The 19,702-nt window shown below is 43.4% G+C and overlaps 1 protein-coding gene across 2 annotated transcripts in view; it reads right to left on the bottom strand.

Moving 5' to 3' along the window:
- Positions 1-18,826, bottom strand: part of PGBD5 (piggyBac transposable element derived 5) — a 73,993-nt gene extending 55,167 nt beyond the window's left edge. Inside the window, exon 1 of one of the 2 annotated variants that reach the window (XM_054063193.1) lies at positions 18,129-18,826. In XM_054063193.1, coding sequence (XP_053919168.1) covers positions 18,129-18,705 — 577 coding nt within the window. In that variant the 5' untranslated portion in view covers positions 18,706-18,826. The remainder of the gene's footprint in view (positions 1-18,128) is intronic. The other variant, XM_054063192.1, reaches the window with a different exon arrangement.
- Positions 18,827-19,702: the final 876 nt, after the last annotated feature.

Below are 19,702 nucleotides of genomic sequence, written 5' to 3'. Positions count from 1 at the left end.
TGCAAACATCCTCTTTTTTTGGATTGTACTAGCCTCCCTTGGATTTTACTGGTACTTGTATGAAACATGCACACCTAGGTGAGCTTCATAAACTGCTCAGTAAGACAATGTTTCTCTGCTGTGATTTCCCTAAACTAGGAGGCAAAGTAGCTCTTTTCACTTTAGAGATCATAATAATAAAGTGAATCAACACTTCAGCCACAGGCACCTTCATTGGAAGGCTGCACCACCTCTGTCAAGGAAGATCACAATGCATCTGCATTTACATAGCTGCTTTTAAACTTGTAATTTTCTGATTTGGTATTTTCTGTGTTCCTCCCCTCCTCAAAAACCCTGGGACAAGCAATTAAAAGCTGCAAGTTCCCCACTGGTGCATTAGGCCTAGGGGCAGATGAAAGTCTAAATAATTTTCTTAGGAGAGCTAAGATGCAAGTGGAGGTAACTGCAATCCTTACTAGAGCCACGGCTCCTTTGCACATGCACAATATCACTTCATATGCTTTCTGTTTTCTTTTTGCTCTTTTACTCCTGACCCTCTTGTTAGACTGCCTTTGCTCATCCTTGTTCTACCTGCCCTTAGAAGGGACCAGTGCTACAGGCTGCCTGAACTCAAAATAGCCAAATGGCTGTAAAGTTCAATGGATGACTTCTATATACCACGCACATCAACATCTCTAATCCTCTTACACACGCAGGATACATGACGCACTCCACAGCACTCCAACTGCTTAGGCTTCCTAATAACTCTCACAAACCCACAACTTCTCAATTGTAAGAAACCAGAGCATTTCTTCAGCAATTAACTGTAAAGCAAAAAAAAAAAAAATAAAAATAAATAAAAAGCAGTCATCTGCGCAAAAAAGGTGAATTTATTACTTGCACTGCCTGTGTTAATTCTAGTTTGATGCAGACGTGTTTACAAACCACTGTACCCCCAGGGAAGGCTTTCACAGAGTTTTATCTGCAGAGAGCAAGCCAGAAGCACCACTCGGAGCTAAACAGTGGAGTGAAGTCAGAGCACGATCTACAAATAGCAGTCCCTCAGCAACAGAGCAGCACTCCTACAACCTCTGCCCATCTACTGTGTGCAGCCAGTGTGGTGGTTCTCCCCCTGGCAGCCAGCTCCCACCACTGCCCAATCTATGCTGTACAGTTGCCAGTGCTCTAGTGAACCAGGTCTTTTTATACCAATGTTTTCTAGAAAGCCCAGTTCTTCCCTTCAAGCCATCACTGAGACGGTGCCTTAGTCAGTGTTCATTTATCAGAAACCTCAGTGTCAACTCGATCTCTGGGAGAGAGCAGTGCATGTTGCGTCTCCAGCCAGGATAACAGCACTGCAGGTCTGACATCAAGAATGCTCATGCATTTCCAAAACTCCTTTCATTTCCTGATTTGGCTTCTTTGAATATGTAATCCAGCAGGAAAAGGAGCATCCAAGAACCTAAAGTTTTGATTGCTAAGTCTCTTCCTGCTCTCTTGGGTCTGTGTGCAGAAACAGCAAGGCAAATACAGAAGAACACGTCTCCATAGGGAGCCTCCTGCTTCCTAAGCCTTCCAGACTAAGTGTTAAAGCTGGTTTTATATTATAGACAGATTTGTTCCTCTGCATTGCTCTCCCATTTCCTCAGCTGCTTGTTGCAACATTCACAAAGTTCTCTCATTTAAGCAACATTTCTCTCCATCCATTCTTTATTTATGTTGACTGCCTCATAAAAATAAAATTACAGAAAGTAAGAGACCTGCTGCATCTCATTAAATCCTATCAGGTTCTTCCATCATATCTGATGCAGCTCCTTTCCTCCTCACTGACTGAATTGCCCTGAATCGGCAGCATTTTCCCTTCCACATGAGGAACTGATTACCTTCCTCCCTTAGGGCCAAATCCAACTAGGACCTATTGTGGAGGCAGAGAAGCCTTCAGATGATTAGCAAGGCTGGGCCTGGAGTTTTTATAACCTGTGTCATCAAGCCCTAAAGCCCTCTAGGCAAGCTAGACTGTTATTTATTTGGAGAAGGGAGAGAGAAGACAGAGGAAGTAGGTGAACATACAACTTCTCATCAAAGCTAAATACTAGATCTGGGCCTGGCAGAGAGAGGCAAGCCACTGTACAAAAATTCTCTCTCTGCGCCTGGACTGAGGCAATTTGGCAGACCTGGACACAAATGACCATAGTCCTGCTTGCTGTCTGCTTGCCCACATATGAAGCTCATATCAAGATCCCTTCATAACCCCTAGTGCAGTGGTCTCCAGTACGGGGCAAACCTGCCTCAGGGAGTGTACAAAACAATCTATTGGTGTACTGGAAGAAAGTTTTTATTTGTACTGTAAATAAACAAAATAAAAATTTCAATTAGTGTTTAATCTTTATCTCATCCTTTTCAGTCTTTATCTTTGTGTATGTTTTATAATGTAGGTAGTGTATTAGTACAGTAGTATATGTATATGTATAGCATTTATACATAGATTGGGGGTACATGCTCAAAAAACATCTACTGATAGAGGTGCACAATCAAAAATGTTTGCAGAACACCGCCCTAGGATTTTCAGTAATAGCATTCAGGACTAAAGCAGCGTAGCAGACAGTTCAGCCTCACTTCAATCAGAGCTGAGTGTGCACTTGAATCCTATAAGCTTCAGCTGAGCTACCTGTAGGTTTTATACCAGTATCATTGGTTGGCTTTGAAAAGGAGTGATTTCCCTTTGCCCTCCCTAGAAAACTGTTCTTCTTGCAGGAACAGGGGAGTGGCAGCATCAGCCAGAGGTATTTTTGCTTCGCTATAACAGTTTTCATGTCAGTCTGCTATTAGCATGTTACCAGACTATATCGTTAAGATAGTACCACATATGCATTTACGTATGCATTTATACACTTCTCTGGATTCAAAGGATAATGTACTATACTAACATTCCTCAACACTCCCCTTTGAGTTTTTTTAATTTGTGTCACTCATAAATCAAAAGAATGTTTAACAGTCTTGTTTTTCTCTAGTGGAAATAAGTTTCCAGAGCACACATTCATTGTGCAGTCAAGCAAGCAAATTATTAATCCTATAAGCAAGACTGAGGCTGCAATATGCATAGTGAAGAGAAATGCCTTTTTATCATAAAAATCCTCTGCAGTTTCTGCTCCAGACCCGTTGTCCTCCCTTCAGGGCCTTATGACTATCACTCTGTAGATTCTGGTCATTCTTCTCAAACCTTGGCAAGCAAATTGCAACTGATATGTTATTCACTGAACATGGTGTTTGGTTTTTTTTTTCCTTTTGATCATGGGTCTTAATGTTAGTTTCTACCACTTATACTCAGCTGTGATACTAGGCTTACTGTTCTAAGCGTATAAACTTGTTTCTTAAAAGCTAATTAAATGCTATGTTTAGGGAGCAATCCAGTCACATGACTTGCCATAGCATTTTAGGCACGTAACAACATGAGGTACTTAAATTCCTTGTGTAGTCCAAGCACACAGGTTGTACTTTTCAAGAAAGATCCAAAAGGATCTCTTAAGAAAATTTCAAGGCTAGTTTGGGAGTTAACTAATAACACTAATCTCTTTTAGGGTCTCTTAGGCTCCAGTTCAGCAGAGAGCATTTGAGGAACATACTCTAACTTAAGCTACCGTGATCAACTCATTCTTTGGCACCAATGCAACACTACACTGAAGTGCCTGGTTTTTAAGTGAGACTATGCACATTTCTTACAGGGTTGCTCCAAACAAGTTAGCAGTTTATACTGCTATAATGTCAAGTGATGCAGCTTGTACAAAACCAGTAACAACCATAAAAGAACAAATATAGTAAGACTTTGAGACATAACAAAAGAGGCACTTAAAGACTCTGCTTAGAAGACCTACCTTTTTTTACTTGAGTTTAAAAGCTTGCTTACTTTCTCTTCCCTCTTCTAAATCACAGACAAAGCAACTTACAGTGGCTGTCTACACCAGTGCTCACAGAAAGCAAAACTTAAAATCTGTCCATGTGCCTCTTTTCTTTAGGAAGCTTTCAAGCTCTACCAGTACAGAGAATGGCAAGAAAAGAAAAGCAATAGCTACACCAAACTGCTTAAACTACAATAACATTTTGTTTTCTTTATAGAAATTATCTCTTGGTTTTGGCCATATCCTCTTGCCTCTAGAATCAATATCTGGGGAATAAGAGGCTCCAGGGTACACTGTGCAAGCAATGGAAGAACTAGACACAGGCGACCCAATCTGCACCCCCACCAACAGAGGTGAGGGAGGATAAAGGAGAGTATTCCTTAAATGCTTGCTGCAAAGGATTGGGCCCATTACTCAGTGCATTAACCTCTGAACTTCTGCTAGTCTCTTCTACTAGGCAGCACAAGCACTGATGCATTCACACCTCAACCACAACAAAATGCTCCCTCAAAGCTTTCTGCAGGAGCAGATGATATGCAACCTTCATCCAAACAGAAGGTTGATTAATCATGTGATAACCAAACCCACAGATAAGCACTACTATTAGATCTGCAACTCAAATTTTGTTGAGCTGCACACAGCATCCCTTCTAGCTTTTTAATGCTATGTGATGTGGTGGGTGTGACAGTTGTTCACATATCGCATCTCCTACGCACTCAGCTCTGGAACATCAGCTGCAGCGGGTGTGGGTGAGCAGCGTGGTCAGGGGCATCTGGCCAGCAATTTGGTATGTTAGAAGTACCAGCAGTCATCTTCATACGACACTACGAATGCAAGAGCAGGCAGAGTCTGGTTTCACATGGCCTTGTCTCTTGACATCAACTAGCTTTTTCATGGCAGGAGATTGTTAGAGCCTACAGGCTTTTCTCACTATGAATGTGCTGTCTAATAAGGATTGAACTCAAGCAAGCCATCTTTCAGCCAGGGTAATTCAAAAGGCTGTCACCACCATCAGCTATTTTTGCGTAAGACAGGTGGGAACCCAGTACCTGGAAGACCTCTAACTTCTCCTCTCACAGGAATGGACTTGGGCAGACAAGGCAGAGCAAAATTGCAAAAAGCCTGGCTTACTAAGCAGCAAAATTTGAACAATGAACCCCTGCTCCAGACTACCTGCAATTTTAACAGGAACAGTGGAGACATGGTATCCAACAGGGCCCAGAAGAATAAAAAAAGGAAGTTTTACAATGACTAAGAACATCATGTTAAAACATGAAGTATTGGTTAGGATCTATAATAAGACATAAGAGAAACATTCATTTTTATGGCAGCAAAGAATTCTAGGAAATGAAATACAATTAGAAAAACCAAATGCTGTAGCAAAGAAAGAGCAGGTTAGGAAAAGGTTATAGTACAGATTAAAAGGATGCAGTAGAAATGGAAAGCTTCAAAGTAAAGTTTTCAACAGCTTTTGTTATACTTGTTTCTTGCTCCTTTTCTGATTAAAGTATCGTGCTGAAGCATTCTCTCTTTAGCTGCCCATTTCGGCTTAAAAAGAAAGAATCCAGTCTCGCTTTTATCTTAGTAAGAAAGCTGACATTAGAACAATTGGTAGCACACTGCTCAATGTCAAGCCACTCCAGGTCAATACTCAGACCCCTTTTGAGTCAGCCCTTCTGCAAAAGACCTGGAGAAAAGGTACGGTTTGTATTTTTAACATTTCACTCAACTACAATATCTGCCCATAAAATGCGATCAAATGTTTCTGCTTCAGCATACAATACAAAGGGCTGCTTCTAGAAGGAAACTAAGGCTTAGTTTCTTTTCATTGACTCAGGGAGTGATAGCCAACAGCCATAATGAACAGAAAAAGTTAAAAACTGGTACAGTCTCAACAACAGCAGTAACAGTGTCAAGCCTATTTCATATTCCTAGAACAATGTCATACTCAGTATCCACTTTGATAATACCAATTGAAAAATATCCATAGCAGAATACTCTACCTCTATCATGTATCCCAGACAGCAAGTAGGTGCTTACATTGCAGTTCATACTTACAGAGCTCAACACGGTTTTTATTTATCATAGTCTACTGGGATTGCAGGATTAGGTACTTTGGGCTACACTCCCTCCTCTTAAGCAGAAACAGCTGTGCCTTGTACAGGAAGAGCCAAAAGGCTCTTTAATCAAATAAAATGGGGATGAAGGAGAAGGAGGAAGTGAGGCCAGTGACACTTTCAGGACAGAGATTCATGATAACCTTGGTGTGATTCTGCTGTCAACATAAGCACTTGCCTTTGTTTGCAAGGCAACTAGTGAAGTTCATAAGAGAATAAGTTTCATGAGTTTGAGGATAGGACACCAGAAGCTGCAGAGACAAAGACAAAAATTAAAATCTTGCAGTTTGGTACACATTTTCGTTTCTAATCCTCAAACACTAGGAGCCCCATAACAAGAGAATCTAAGTGAATCCAAGTTCAAGGTAACACATCAAGCTAAGGAAACAAAGACTTTCAAAGAGAAATAAGACTTGGTGACTTTATATTTATTACTCTGATCTCAGTACTCCTCAAAGATTGAATAGATTTTGAAGGAAAGACTAATCAAGGACATCAAGACAAATGCAGAGCATTTGTATTATAGACAGGTCACCTTAGAATAATTTTTAGTGTGTAAGCTTCTAAGGTGTTAGTTACAGCATAGATGAATTTATCTGTTCCGTTTCAAGCTAGGTACTTCTTAATCAGCAGCAACAGGGATGAGTGAGAGTACTAATGTTTCCTATTTAACCAGATCCTTGACCAAGAGAAGAGTTCCCTGGATGCAGGTGGGTGATTTCTGGATCTGCCTAATTTATTACTAGAACATGAAACTAGAACAGTGTACAATCAAGATGCTAACAGGTATGCTGAGCTAATCATCCTAATAGATAGTAGCTGGATTTGTTGGTCACATAAGTTTGAAGAGGAGTATACACAACAGAAAAAAAGGCAAAGTCATGCCTTTTAATAATGAGTTATTTCTTCAATTATCTGCTCAAATTGGACACCAATTTCTTCTATTGCAGAAAAGTGATGCACAACTGACGTCTACAACTTTGGCTTTCTACACTACAACTAGTGGCTTTCTAGGTAGCATTAGGCAGGTTTTCAATTATTTTTAGTGGAAATAGTGACTTATCAATACCTTTGAACAGGAATCTTAACACCTTAGTTGGAACTACTGTGCAGTTTGCCACCAAAAAGTAGATCCCAAACTAGGAAATATAGAGAACTACTACTAGAAAAAGCAATAACAGGAGATGATGAAGAAACCAGTTACTTTCTCTTTTAGCCTAGAGGGGAAAAAAAGCAGCAATTCTCTTCAATATGCTTGAAGAAAATATCAGGAAAAGAGAAGACAACAGTACTCTTCGCAAGATGAAACAATTTTACAATGCCCACAAAGAAGTGAAAACATCTTCTGATACCCAGTCCATGAACTGGAGAAACACGGAGTAGACATTAAGCTATTCTTCCTTGCCAAGACATCTGCTGCACAGTTATCAGTTATCGCAGACATGTGGAATATGACTTAGCTAGGTCTATTCTAGACATGTGCCTGCTGCCCTTCACATACCCACTGTCATGGTGTACAGAGATTTGTGTTGGCATTTGGTTGCAAGAAGGCTCTTGATACCTCAGAGTTGTGGCCAAAGGTAAGTATAAACCTAGGCACCACTGGATGATGCAGCAACTAAGTGCTTCCAAAGTGCAGTACTGCTAATCTCACAAGTATTTGGGTAGCGTTGTATCAGGCACTGCTGGCATAACAAGATTAGTGTTTTTAACAGAAGGAAGTTCACAATTAGTCCTTTGCGTAGAGATACAATAATCATGGGCACAGAACTCATTACCATAGAAGTGAGGGTGGGAACAATACTTTAAGTAACAGCCAAGTAAGCCTGGGCCACTATACTGGGGTGAAGAGAAGGAGGGAGTTTTGCCCTAACAAATCAGGTGGCCTTCTACAAGCACACAGGTCCTTCCCACAAGCTATAGAGCTTTCTCCCTGCTTCCAAAGCTGAAGCAGGAGATGGAAACAGCAACTCTTTTGCATAGCAGTCCAACATACAGCTTGCTACTACACAACTTCCTTAGTGTTTGCATTTATCTTAACCAAACAGAGGAGAAGAGTGCTGGAAGGGCGCTCAGGAAGTCCTTTAGTCCAGGCCTCTATCCTCGTTCAGCACGCATATAATCAGTCTATTAGAAAAGGTTAGCATCACTTGGTCTTAGATTTCCAGGGATGCACCTCATGTCTTCTGCAACACTGCACTGTCTGAGAGTTTCTATCATGTCTGATTTAATTGTCCAATCCAATTTATACCCGTTATTCCTTATAGACAGTTTTCAGAGCAGATAAGGCAAATAATTCCCCTTCCAATAATAGCCCTTAGTTATCCGTATGGCTACTTAGCTTAAAAACAGAATACTCAAAGGTGGGCCAGTTAGTAGATTCTCTGCTTCTCAGACCTTTCTCTCCACATTTGACTTTTTACTTCTCACTTGAGTTGGTGACCCAGATTCTGTCTCCTTAATGGCAAGCCTGTCTCATCACGAGTCTTATATATGTTTTAAATATCTGGGAAAGATGTTTGCTGTTTCACAACAACATGACACTGAGTCACATTTGTTCAGCTTCAACCTCCAGCTCCATTTAAACCTTAACAGTTCTGCCCTTCCCCTCCATTTTCCACCTCTGTTGTTAGTCACTGCTGCCCTTACATGAAGCATTTCTCTTGCACCATGCCCTTTTTCCTCCTGAACTATCTCAGGCTGTCATGAACTTTGTGAATTCACAGCCTGTCCTCCAGTGTTCATGGAGTCCCACCCAACTTCATGTTATCTAAAAATATAACCAACAAATTCAGTAAGTCTACCTCCATTCAGGAAGGCAGTTTCAGACTGTCATTAAACTACACAAAACCCTGAACCATTCTTCCATCAAAACATTTAAGCTTTTGCCAGATCTTTACACAACCCTTTTTTGAGATACTGGATACAACCTTATCAAATTCAAATGAAAACAGAACCAGACACTTGCAGTAATGACAATTTTAGTGAGAATACCTGACAGGGTCTAGGCGGTATCTATTCAGCCAGATGTTTCTGCATTTGCCCTCTTCTCTCCCCTATATATTTCAATCTCTGCATGGTTTGTTGCAACAGATACAGCATAACGCAAAGCACACTGTGAAACTGGGAGCTAGTATTGCAGAGATGGTTCCTGTTGCAATATTTTGCCTCCAATTCAGTACAGAAAACATGGAGATAAGTCTGACGAGGAACACGTGGACCACGGTGGGTCTCCACAAGACTCAGCTTCTAACTAGGTAAACCACTCCAGGCACCAAAACCACAAGCTGTTACCTTGTTTCATACATGAGAAATGAACACCAAAGGTAATTCGAACCAAAAGGAGCTGGCAGGGTACCTATGAAATAAAGGTAATGAGAAGACAGTGCTATTTCCCAGCCAGTCTGCGGCAGCAGCCAGGCTCTCCATGGCTAAGGCTACCAATAAGGAGAGTCCAGAGCCTTTGGGAAGTGGGCTGGAAGAAGAGCCAAATCAATTACTGCTGAATTCTTTCTGAACACCTTTTCTTTTTTTTTTTTTTTTTGTGGAAAGAACATTACAGAAAGCTATATTTTTTGCCAAAGAGTTCATTTCAAGGAGCCACTGCTAGTGTCCCGGCTGCAATTGTCATGGCTGGGGTTAGCAGGACAGCTCCTGGATGCCAAGCCCTGCTCTGATGGAGGGAGCCCCAGCCCACAGAGAGCCCCCAGGTGCCGTGGGGCACAGTGACGGGGGCTGCTGTAGAGTGTTGACAAGCTGTTTTACCATCTCTGATGTCAGTTTCAGTGAAAGTCATTACCTAGTAGTACAGAAGCAGATGAAGAAAGGCCTTATTTGAGAGGGTTATTCCTTATTTATCAAGTACAACCCCATCAAGTGGAAAGAAGGGGATGTCATTTACTCCAAACCTCATGACTCAACTCACAATAGGGGAGACTTCTAACATGCTCAAAGCCACCTCCTTTCCTTACATTTAAAAGGAAAGGCTGAGACTACTTGCAGCAAGGTTACCACCATGGAAATAGTAACAGATCACTGAAGGCACTCCAAGTCTTGGTGCTTAATTTTTTTTAGTCTTAAAAACAATGACAAGAAGGAATTAATGTAGATCTCAAGTATAAACCTTGAGACATTGTATTTTCCTACATAATAGGACAAGTTTATAAGTAAAGAATCACTACAAAACTTAGGAAATGGGGGGAATTCTTCAGTTTAAGGAGATCTCATTTAATGATTCTGTTCAGAAATACATTTCGGCAAACTAGAAGTTCTTTGAAAGACTAAATAAGAATTTATATCCACCTATGTATTTATATCTATAATGCAATGTATCCAGCATGACAGATGTATGAGCACCTTATGTTTTTCAAAATCACCTTAGTAGTTTCTTGCCCCAAACCAAAGTTAGTTCATTTTGGCCAGGCTGCTGCAGCAAGTGAACATTTACACACAACCATCTTGCCCTCTGGGGAAGGCTGACCACCTCTTGCCTTGCAGTCCAGTTGAACTGCTTTCCCTGTACTGGGGCAGAATAAGTAATCCTACATCCTCAACCCAAAAGCCGTATGTATAAGGGCATATGTGCATGAGTTTCAATATACATATAAACCTTTGAAACTAGTTTTCTTCAGGGCATGAATTGACAAAATTACCATTGCTCAAGCCATGCATCAGCAGGGTGAATCCAGCAGCAAGCAACACCATGCATGAAATCAATGGGAACAGTCACATGCCCACAGCTACACACTGACCCCACATTCCACACCCACAAGTGCTACCCACTCGGAAGTTAGCCAGCATCTACCTTTCAAAAAAAAGCAGAGATGACTATATGCACTGGATAGTCAGTTTTCCCACAACAGAGAATTTCATAAGGAACTTAAAAAAAGGAAAGGTATTCTCATTTTTTGCTCCAATTTAATCTTTCATACACACCCACTTCTCTGCCATATGAATCACCGTTATAACAGCAGATGCTTTAAGACTTTTTTCTACTTTTTCTTCACTAGAAATAATACTTCCATTTGTGCTCACTGATAGGCTCAATGTATGCTTTATCTCAGTCCTGCAATCTCCCTGTCCAATGCACAGCTAATTCTCCCCATCCATACAGATATACACAATATTCTTTTCTTCAGTGTGTCCTGTGTATCCCTCTCCGACACCATTTTTGCATCCTTACAGCGTGCCTCATCAGTTATACTTCAGTTTGCCCAGTTTTCAACTGCAGAGCTACCACTTTGTTTTGCTTGCACAATAGAAGTTGCTTGCTTTTGTTCTTTGTCCTTCTTAATGGCAAATACAGTTTGTCAATATAGGACATGTGAATCCCTCATGCTGTCCAAGAAAGCAGAATTAAAAGCATGTTTTCGATGATGTGCTATCAACACCACTTGTTTTAACAGAAAAATGAGATAATCCAGGACTAATTTATACAGAGCCAAAGTAAGCTAAGGAGCCTTTCAAGACTACTTCCCTACAGTCTTGCTCTGGTTTCATTTTTAAAAGACCCACTCAGTTATGTGCCCATCCATTTTTAGATGGAGCTAGTAACTGATTAACATCCTGTTCTTCAAGGAAGATGAAGTGCAAGTTTGGATAAGCTTCTAGAAAGGATGCCTTGCCACAAGGAAGCAAGATGTCAAATGCTAATATTCTCATGCATTTGTCTCAACCGTGCATTCCTTTTGAGACCATCTGTTCTTTTTCTAATAACACGCCCAGTTTTGGCAGTATTTGCAAGGATTCCACTAACCTCTAGATAACACGTGTAGCTGAATCCACGATTACCTTCCTTTTGGGAAGTACCTTGTACTTCCAAACTGCTAAATCCATCTGCTCCAAAATTTCAGAAGCTTGAGCATGGGAGGGAAACATGCATACCCAAGCATGAACAAGCACACACAAGGGAAGTTTCCAGCTGCTTTTAAGTCTATGGCATCCAGGACAGTTTCCTATGACCTAGCAGTCTCTACAGAATTAGCAAGTCAACTCCACTATTAGCATCTTCATTAGACTTGGAGAAGCTAATTTCCTCTCCAGGTTGACTTGGAGGTTATGCAGGCAAGGAAATTGTTTGCTGTACTGTTTCTGTGATGTTGATATAAGGACATGAGTAGCAGTAGGAGTTAATCTATTAAGTGACCCCATCAATACCTGCAAGTGGAAAACATTTGATGCAGTGACATATCTAAGAGTAAATACACTTTTTCTCTGTAAAAGGCTAGGCAGTGTCTATGGAGAAGACCTTGATCTACAGTGCTCATAGACTTTTATGTCTCAAGTACTGATCCAAACTGGTACTCCGTATAAAAGCAGAGAAGAGTTTTTATTCCCCCATGAAGTTATTCCCTAAATGCATGTTCAGTAGCAGAGGTACAGGCAAAAGAGGGAAGGGAACATAGATAGCTAAGCTGCTCTAAATTTTAGAACTAATAAGGCTGTCATGTCATGCACTTTCATCACTTCAGTGATGATGGAAGCAGGAAAATATGCTCTAAACCAGTAAAACCACCTGAGGAGCATAATTAGATTTCATAAGATGTGCGTGATATTAAGCCTTTGCATGATTCACCTAGTTAGCAAAACTTCAAATCTTTAAGTCATCCTATAAAGGATTTGCAAAGTAGTAGCGTACATCTTTGTAATGTGCAATGCAACATTTCTAGGAAGACAGAAGTAATTTCTACTTAGAATGCAAGAACAGATTATACAGATACGCAATTTTTTTCCCAGTATTTTCTATGGTTATGCAAGTCAAAAGCAGCTAATTTCTCCGATAGCGTAAGTAAGCAAGAACAAGTCACATCAGCAGCACTTTATCCCCTTACAGTCAGAGAATATGGCCCAGATATTTCTAAAGCAGAATCTGCCATAAGCTACTAAGTAGCTTTCATAGCTTTTCTTCCACCTCTGGAACCTTAAGTATTGACCTCAATCTAATAAGACTAAAGCCTTCAGATTCTATTCAGAACTTGAACCAAGATCACCACCACTGTGAGATGGTGGGATGTACATGGCCCAACTTGATCCAAAAGCTCTTCCTCCAAGCTCCCTGCTTCTAGAATGCTGCCTTCCCACCTACCTTTCCACGCTCTTGGGAGGAGGATGTACATTGGGCCTCCTGCAAAGACTTTCCACAACTCTCTGCCCAGTTGTGATTATAGCCATTCAAACAGCATCTACAAGCCTTTCTTACATTACACGTATCATCTTCCTCTCCTTTGATTATTTAATTTTAACTAAATTATTTAGCTCTGCTAAAACCATTCAGAACATAGGTCAAATGAACAACTCCATGCTATGTTCATATATAGTGCATTGTATGATTCACTGGAGATGAACCTGAAGGAACTAAATTCATTATCCTTACTTAACATTCATAAAATAACACTACTGAGGAAAAAAAAACCCAATCAAGAGTGAAGTCTTATCAGCTGACAGGCAAAGAGATACTTGTGATTAAACAGAAACCCACCTTTTTTTACTGTGAGCTTGGTCACAACCTGGAATTTAAAGCTCTGCCTCGCTTCCTTGTCTTTAGCTGGAACATACAGGCTCATTTCATCCCTCAGATAACATACCCTGCTTTGTGCAGAAGATTATCTCTCATATGGCAGCCATGATGGAATAAATTACTGTTTCCCATAACCTGGTCTTTCTGGAAAACAACACTCATTTAAAAAAAATAATTAAAAACTACTTTAAATATTCCTTTAAACCTCTTCAAGGTGACACGGAGAGCCTGATTGCTCGATGCAGTCTATGCAGCTTCTCTCTGAGAGCATGCTGTTCTCCTGGAGTGTGTTCTTCAAAGATGGTAACTTATGGCACATTTAGTCTTTCAGAGAAATATTCTGGAAATTCATAAAAAGCTAGTTACACTCTCTAAATGCAACTTGAAGAGAAGATGCTTTGCTCTTTCAGCAAGGAACATTCTTAACATTTTGTCCTCAGATCTAGGCTCAAGAACAAGGTTTGGAAGGCACAGAAAACAAAGAAAACAGTAGCACCGACTGTAACTTTGAGGACTTCAGATTTAACTTTTGCTCAGACTTCTCTGCTGTTGATGCCACCCTAAAACATTATCACTAACAACAGAAAATGCTCTTACATCTGAGCAATTTTCTAGTCACTGAACCATAGGGATATAGGAAGCACTGGCTCTAGGAAGAGGACGCCAGCTACCCCAATTCAGGAACATCACGCTGCAGCAATACCAGGATATTTGCACCTTCTAAGGCCCTCCATGAAGAAAGACCAGAACCAATAGCGCCCCTATGCATTACAGAACATGTCCTGGACAGACTACTGGACTAACAAGGGAAAGCACCACACAGAATTATCCCGCTCTTGAAGAAAGGAAGAGCACACCCGTTAAGTCTGAGGCAGGAGTGACCAAGGGTTTCCATTGAGTTACTAGCACTTACTAGCTTGTCACTAAAGTAAAAACACAGTCACTCACTCTCTCAATTTCAGTTATGCTTTCCCTGTCCTAGCAGCAATTTGTTCCCTTGTTCTTTCCACACTTCCACAACTGTCTCTGTCCTGCCGTTCAGGGAAGGAAGGGAAGCCAGAAGGGTCCCAGCTATCCCTCCTTCCAGAAAGTGCTGTCTGGGTAGAGGTCAGATCTCCTTTCCTAGAAGACTATCTATTTGTAGGTTCACTTCCCAACAAATCAGTTCTGTTCCCCCTTCACAGAGAGTTTTGAGGAGAATGAGAAGGGATATGTCAAAACATGCCTGGATGCAACATTTGATCATGGATGCCATCATCCTTTTAAACACATATATTGACCTAACCACAGACCTACTGTAGCCAGGCACTAATTGTGAAGGGAAAGCATCTCAGCCACTCCTATCTACTACTCTTATCCCAGCACCTCAGAACTCACACTACTGATTTGATATTTGTGACAGACACTTGAGGTCCCTTGTCTCCTCAACCTATTTTAATCAGAACTACACAGTGCCACTGGTTATCAGTTTAAAAATCAGGGCATCACAATATGGTTGGGATTTTTCTCAGCAACTAAAGAGAATGATTTTGCAGCAACTAAAGAGAATGATTTTGCAGAGTAGCTTAACTGGAAGTAACAGGAAGTGCCAGCAAGCCATCTGTTCTAACCTCCGTGTTAACTTTAACAGCTCTTTTGGATTTCCACAAAAGAAGTCAACTAAAGCTGTTCATAGGGGCAGGGGAGGTAGGGGTGGGTTCCCTCCAGAGACTCTGAGCACCCACTATTTTCATTAAATGGAACAGAAACAACAGTAACTGGAGATCCCTGAAAAAAGGGCAGAAAACTAAAGTCGGGGACATAAGCAGCACAGTGTTGGTTGCCATCTAGTCACTTCTCTAGAAGCCACACAAAAGTCAACCCAAACCTTTCCTAGTTTGTCAGAACCTGCCATGCAGGCAAGGCAGGCATACTCAAACACACACAGTGACTAACTGCAGACTGAGGCCATACCGAACCATCTAACACTGCTAGCAGGCCCCAGCACATCTGAGCCTCCAGTATGTTTTTTGAGAGTAAGTTATCAGTTATCCTGACTGGGCTCAGGACTAATTCTAGGGATGGATACAACAGTTCCCTAAGATTTCAGTTAGTAATTGAGAGTGGGAAAATGCAATATTAAGTAATTTACTCAAAAAAAAACAAAAACAAAAAAAACAAACCTAAACAGCCAAACCAAAGGAAGTGATAGTATTTTCTGCTTCTAGCTAAAAAGACCACAAGAGTTCTGCAAGTAGCTCTTCTTTTTTTTTTTTTTCTTGGCAGCTTTAACTCGTTCTCTTTAACTTAAACCTTTTTCTCCTCTGCACCTTCCCTTTCATGAAGTGGCAGTTTCCCAAACCAAACAGCTTGATGTTAGCTTCGATCCTAGTCTGATTCAAGGATTTATTTCTGGCATTGACGTAACTGAAATCTCTCGAGTCCACAAGTCTCTTTTGAGTCTCTTCAGTCCACAAGGACATTTGTCTTCTGGCATCAGATTATGTCAGGTCCTGCCACTAGGATTATTCTCTTGAGATTTTGACAAAAGGCTGCACTCCTAAGTTTTTGTGCTACCCGAAGACGAATTCTCATGAAAGCCTGTTCCTTTTATGCTCAGTGCCTAGAAAGAAAAGATTCTCACATCCAACATATCTGAACTGAGAATATGGTTTGGTGACATGGTTTAGTAGGCATGGTGGTGTTGGGCTGACAGTCCAACTGGATGATCTTAGAGGTATTTTCCAACCTTAATGATTCTATTAGTCTATTATTTCTTGCTTGCACTCCGTTAGTGATCAGAAGACGTGCTCTCACTGCAAGGGACAGCTGTCTTCACCTCACGGCAGTCTCTTCCTCAGCAGGTACAAACTCTTGGGGCAGAACACTGTCCAATTTAGTGACAATGGTGTCAGTACAAGAGTGCTTAGTGTTATTGCAATTATGATATATGCATGGCCTAAAATCAGTATATCTACAAATTAGAATTACAGGAGCTTAGTTATATACAATCCCTGGCATTTAAGTAGTCAAATAAAACCCATATGACAGAGGGTGTACGTTTCACACATATCAAAGCACGACACTAACAGCAAATCACCACACTGTGATCAGCGTGCAGCATCTATCATCATCATCAACAGAATGAAAGGGCAGCAACAACCTCTTCTCCATCTATTACTAGAGGAAATATTCACAGCAATATCCATACACCCTCCTAAACTGAAATCTGCGTCCATAATATGGCTGAATTTATAGGTCATCAACTTAATTCTTTTCCAAACCAGCATTAAAACACTAATCCCAGTTCCATCTACATTAAAATAGATATTACTACAAAGTAATGATATGAAGAAATAATCCAGAAAAGGCAGAGAAATTAAGCGATAATTGATGCTGAAATAGCATCAGACCATGAAGCCTATATTCCAGAAACTGATCTTATTTACGCTTGTGAATAAGAATCATCAATAAAACTTGCAGAGTTCTTTAAAGAAGCACGTTAGCTTGATATTTCACTATCTCACAGTGCCTAGCTATTTCTTGAGGTAGACACAACTTCTATTTGCACAAATGTCAGAAACATGACAGAACTTTCTCTGGGCTCCAGCACTTCCACCTTACTCCCCATCCTAAACTGCTTCTTCAGATAGGTTTCTACCTGTACCACTGCACAAAATTCAGCATACTACACCAAGTCGAGCAGCACAATTCTGCATTTACCTTTTCATAGCAAAATGAAGGAATCAGACACTACCCCACAAAACCGGCAGAGACAAGCAACCTTAAGACAGGAAGTCACCAGCTTGGTTGAGGATAACAGCAATCATCACATCCTGTTCCAAGAGGCAAATGTGTTTTTTTTTTTACATCCCAGCTATTCATAATAATTAATCTTTTTGAGCAAAGCCTTGCTGCTGCACAGGCAACTTGACTGTCAAGGCCTGCAGACAGATATAATACCAGTGGTACAACTTGCTACACAAACCAGTTTGTGGAGATGTCAATGCTGTGGACTGCTTCTCTATGATGTCACACAATGTCAGGAGACATCAGTGCTGTGGACCGCTGCTCTACATCACGCAATGTAAGATGTCAGTGCTGTGGATTGCTGCTCTACGTCACATCAGGAAATGTCATTGCTGTGGACTGCTGCTCTATGATGTCACATCAGAGGTCAATGCTGTGGACTGCTGCTCTATGATGTCATACAACATCAGGAGATGTCAATGCTGTGGACTGCTACTCTGTGTCACGTCAGCAGATGTCAATGCTGTAGACTGCTACTCTGTGTCACGTTAGCATATATCAGTGTTGTGGACCACTGCTCTATGTCACATCAGCTCACCACTCTCTTGCCATTCGCTCTGGCCAAAGGCCGTGCGAGCCAGGGTTAGGTTAGGGAGGGCTGCCCAGAAAGCCCTGCTGCCAGGGGGAATCCCAGCCCCGCTCCCAGAGCCCTTCTCCAGGGCGCTGGACAGGTTACACCTGACGCACCAAGAACCGAGGCTATCCCCGCCCGCAGGAGCCCCCCGTCCCACGAGGCACGGCCGAACCGGGGGTGCCCGTGACTAAGCACCCGCTGGCCGCCCCAGGAGGCACCGCGTCCCCCCGCCCCGCGGCCAGGAACCCCCGCCGTACCGCTGCTATCCTTGAAGCGAGGGGGTGGGACGTCTCGCAGCGAGCGGGTCCAGCCCCCCTTCTCCTCTTCCTCGTCCTCCTCCTCCACCGGGCCCCGCGGGGCTCGGCGCCGTCTCGCGCCGCCCCGCAGCCCCTCGCCTTCCTCATCGTCGTCCTCGTCGTCCTGGGAGGAGGCGGCGGAGCGGGAATCGGCCGAGGTGCTGTAGAAGGGGTTGCCGCCGCTGTCCTGGCCCGACTCGCCGAAGACGTCGTCGGAGATCTGCAGGCTCTCGTAGCGGGAGCGCGCCGCCTCCAGCAGCGACAGCGCCTTCCTCCGCGCCGCCCCGCCGCCCTCCGCCATCATCTCGGCCGCCGCCAGCAGCCGCCCTCGCTCCCCTCGGCCCGGTTCGGCCGGGTCCCGCGGCCGCAGGCAGCAGCCCAGCAGCAAGAGCGGCTCGGGCACGGCGGCGGGCAGGCAGGGAGCGGCGGGAGCCCCGCCGCCGAGCCCTGCCTCCCGCTCCCCCCCGCACCACCCGCCCCTGTGCGCGTGCAGGGACATGGGGGGAAGGAGCCAGCTCAACATCTCCAAGTACCACATCCAGCCAATTACCGCGGCGGTCCGCGCCCGGAAGGTGGGGTTATATGGGCGCCGCGGGCCGACGGGGGCCGCCCACCGCCCGCCTCGACACCCGCCGCCGCTCCGCCCATTTAAAACCACAGCGCCGACCGCCGCTGCGCCGCTCCGCCGGAGCGGGGGGGGGTCCTGCGCCGGAGCTGTCCGCCGTGCTGAAACAGGGCGGGGCAGAGGCAGGCCCGTCGGTAGCGCGGATCCCTGGGTCCGGCTGGAGCTGTCCGCGTTGCTGAAACGGCGGCGCAGAGGCGGGGACGCTGGGTCGCTGCCTTGCGGGCTCGTCGGTAGCGCGTGTCCCTGCGCCCGGCCCGGAGCTGTCCGTGGTGCTGAAACGGCGGGGCAGAGGCGGCGGCGCTGGCCCCGCTGCCTGGGGGAGCGGGGAGGAGGGCTCCCGCGGGCGAGGCGCTGGCTGCGGGGCCCCCAGCAGGCAAGACCTTCCCAGGGAGGCGCTGAATTAGGGCCCCAGGGAACAAAAGTCTTATGAGGAGTGGCTGAGGGAACTGGGGTTGTTTAGCCTGGAGAAGAGGAGGCTAAGGAGCAACCTTATTGATCTCTACAACTGCCTGAAAGGAGGTGTAGCAAGGAGGGTGTCGGTCTCTTTGCCAGAGTTACAAGCTATAGTATGAGAGGGATTGGCCTCAGGTTGTGCCGGGAGAGGTTTAGGTTGGATATTAGTAAAAACTTCTTTTCTGGAAGAGTGGTGAACTGATACAGGCTACCCAGGGAAGCAGTGGAGTCTCCGTCCCTGATGGTCTTCAAAAAGCTTGTAGATGTGGCGTTTCGAGACATGGTTTCGTGGGTGTGTTGTTATCATGTTGATGGTTGGAGCTGATGATCTTGGCGGTCTTTTCCTTAGCAATTCTATGATTTGATGAGTGGGTCAGGGCCTCAGTTGTGTGGTCAAACCAACTTGTCATGACTTTGCAGCAGGCAGGGGAGTGTGAGTAGGGACATGGCAGCTGGG

This window comes from Cuculus canorus, chromosome 3 (genome assembly GCF_017976375.1).
Source record: "Cuculus canorus isolate bCucCan1 chromosome 3, bCucCan1.pri, whole genome shotgun sequence".
Classification (NCBI taxonomy): Eukaryota; Metazoa; Chordata; class Aves; order Cuculiformes; family Cuculidae; genus Cuculus; species Cuculus canorus.
This window is presented reverse-complemented; position numbering and strand designations above follow the sequence as displayed.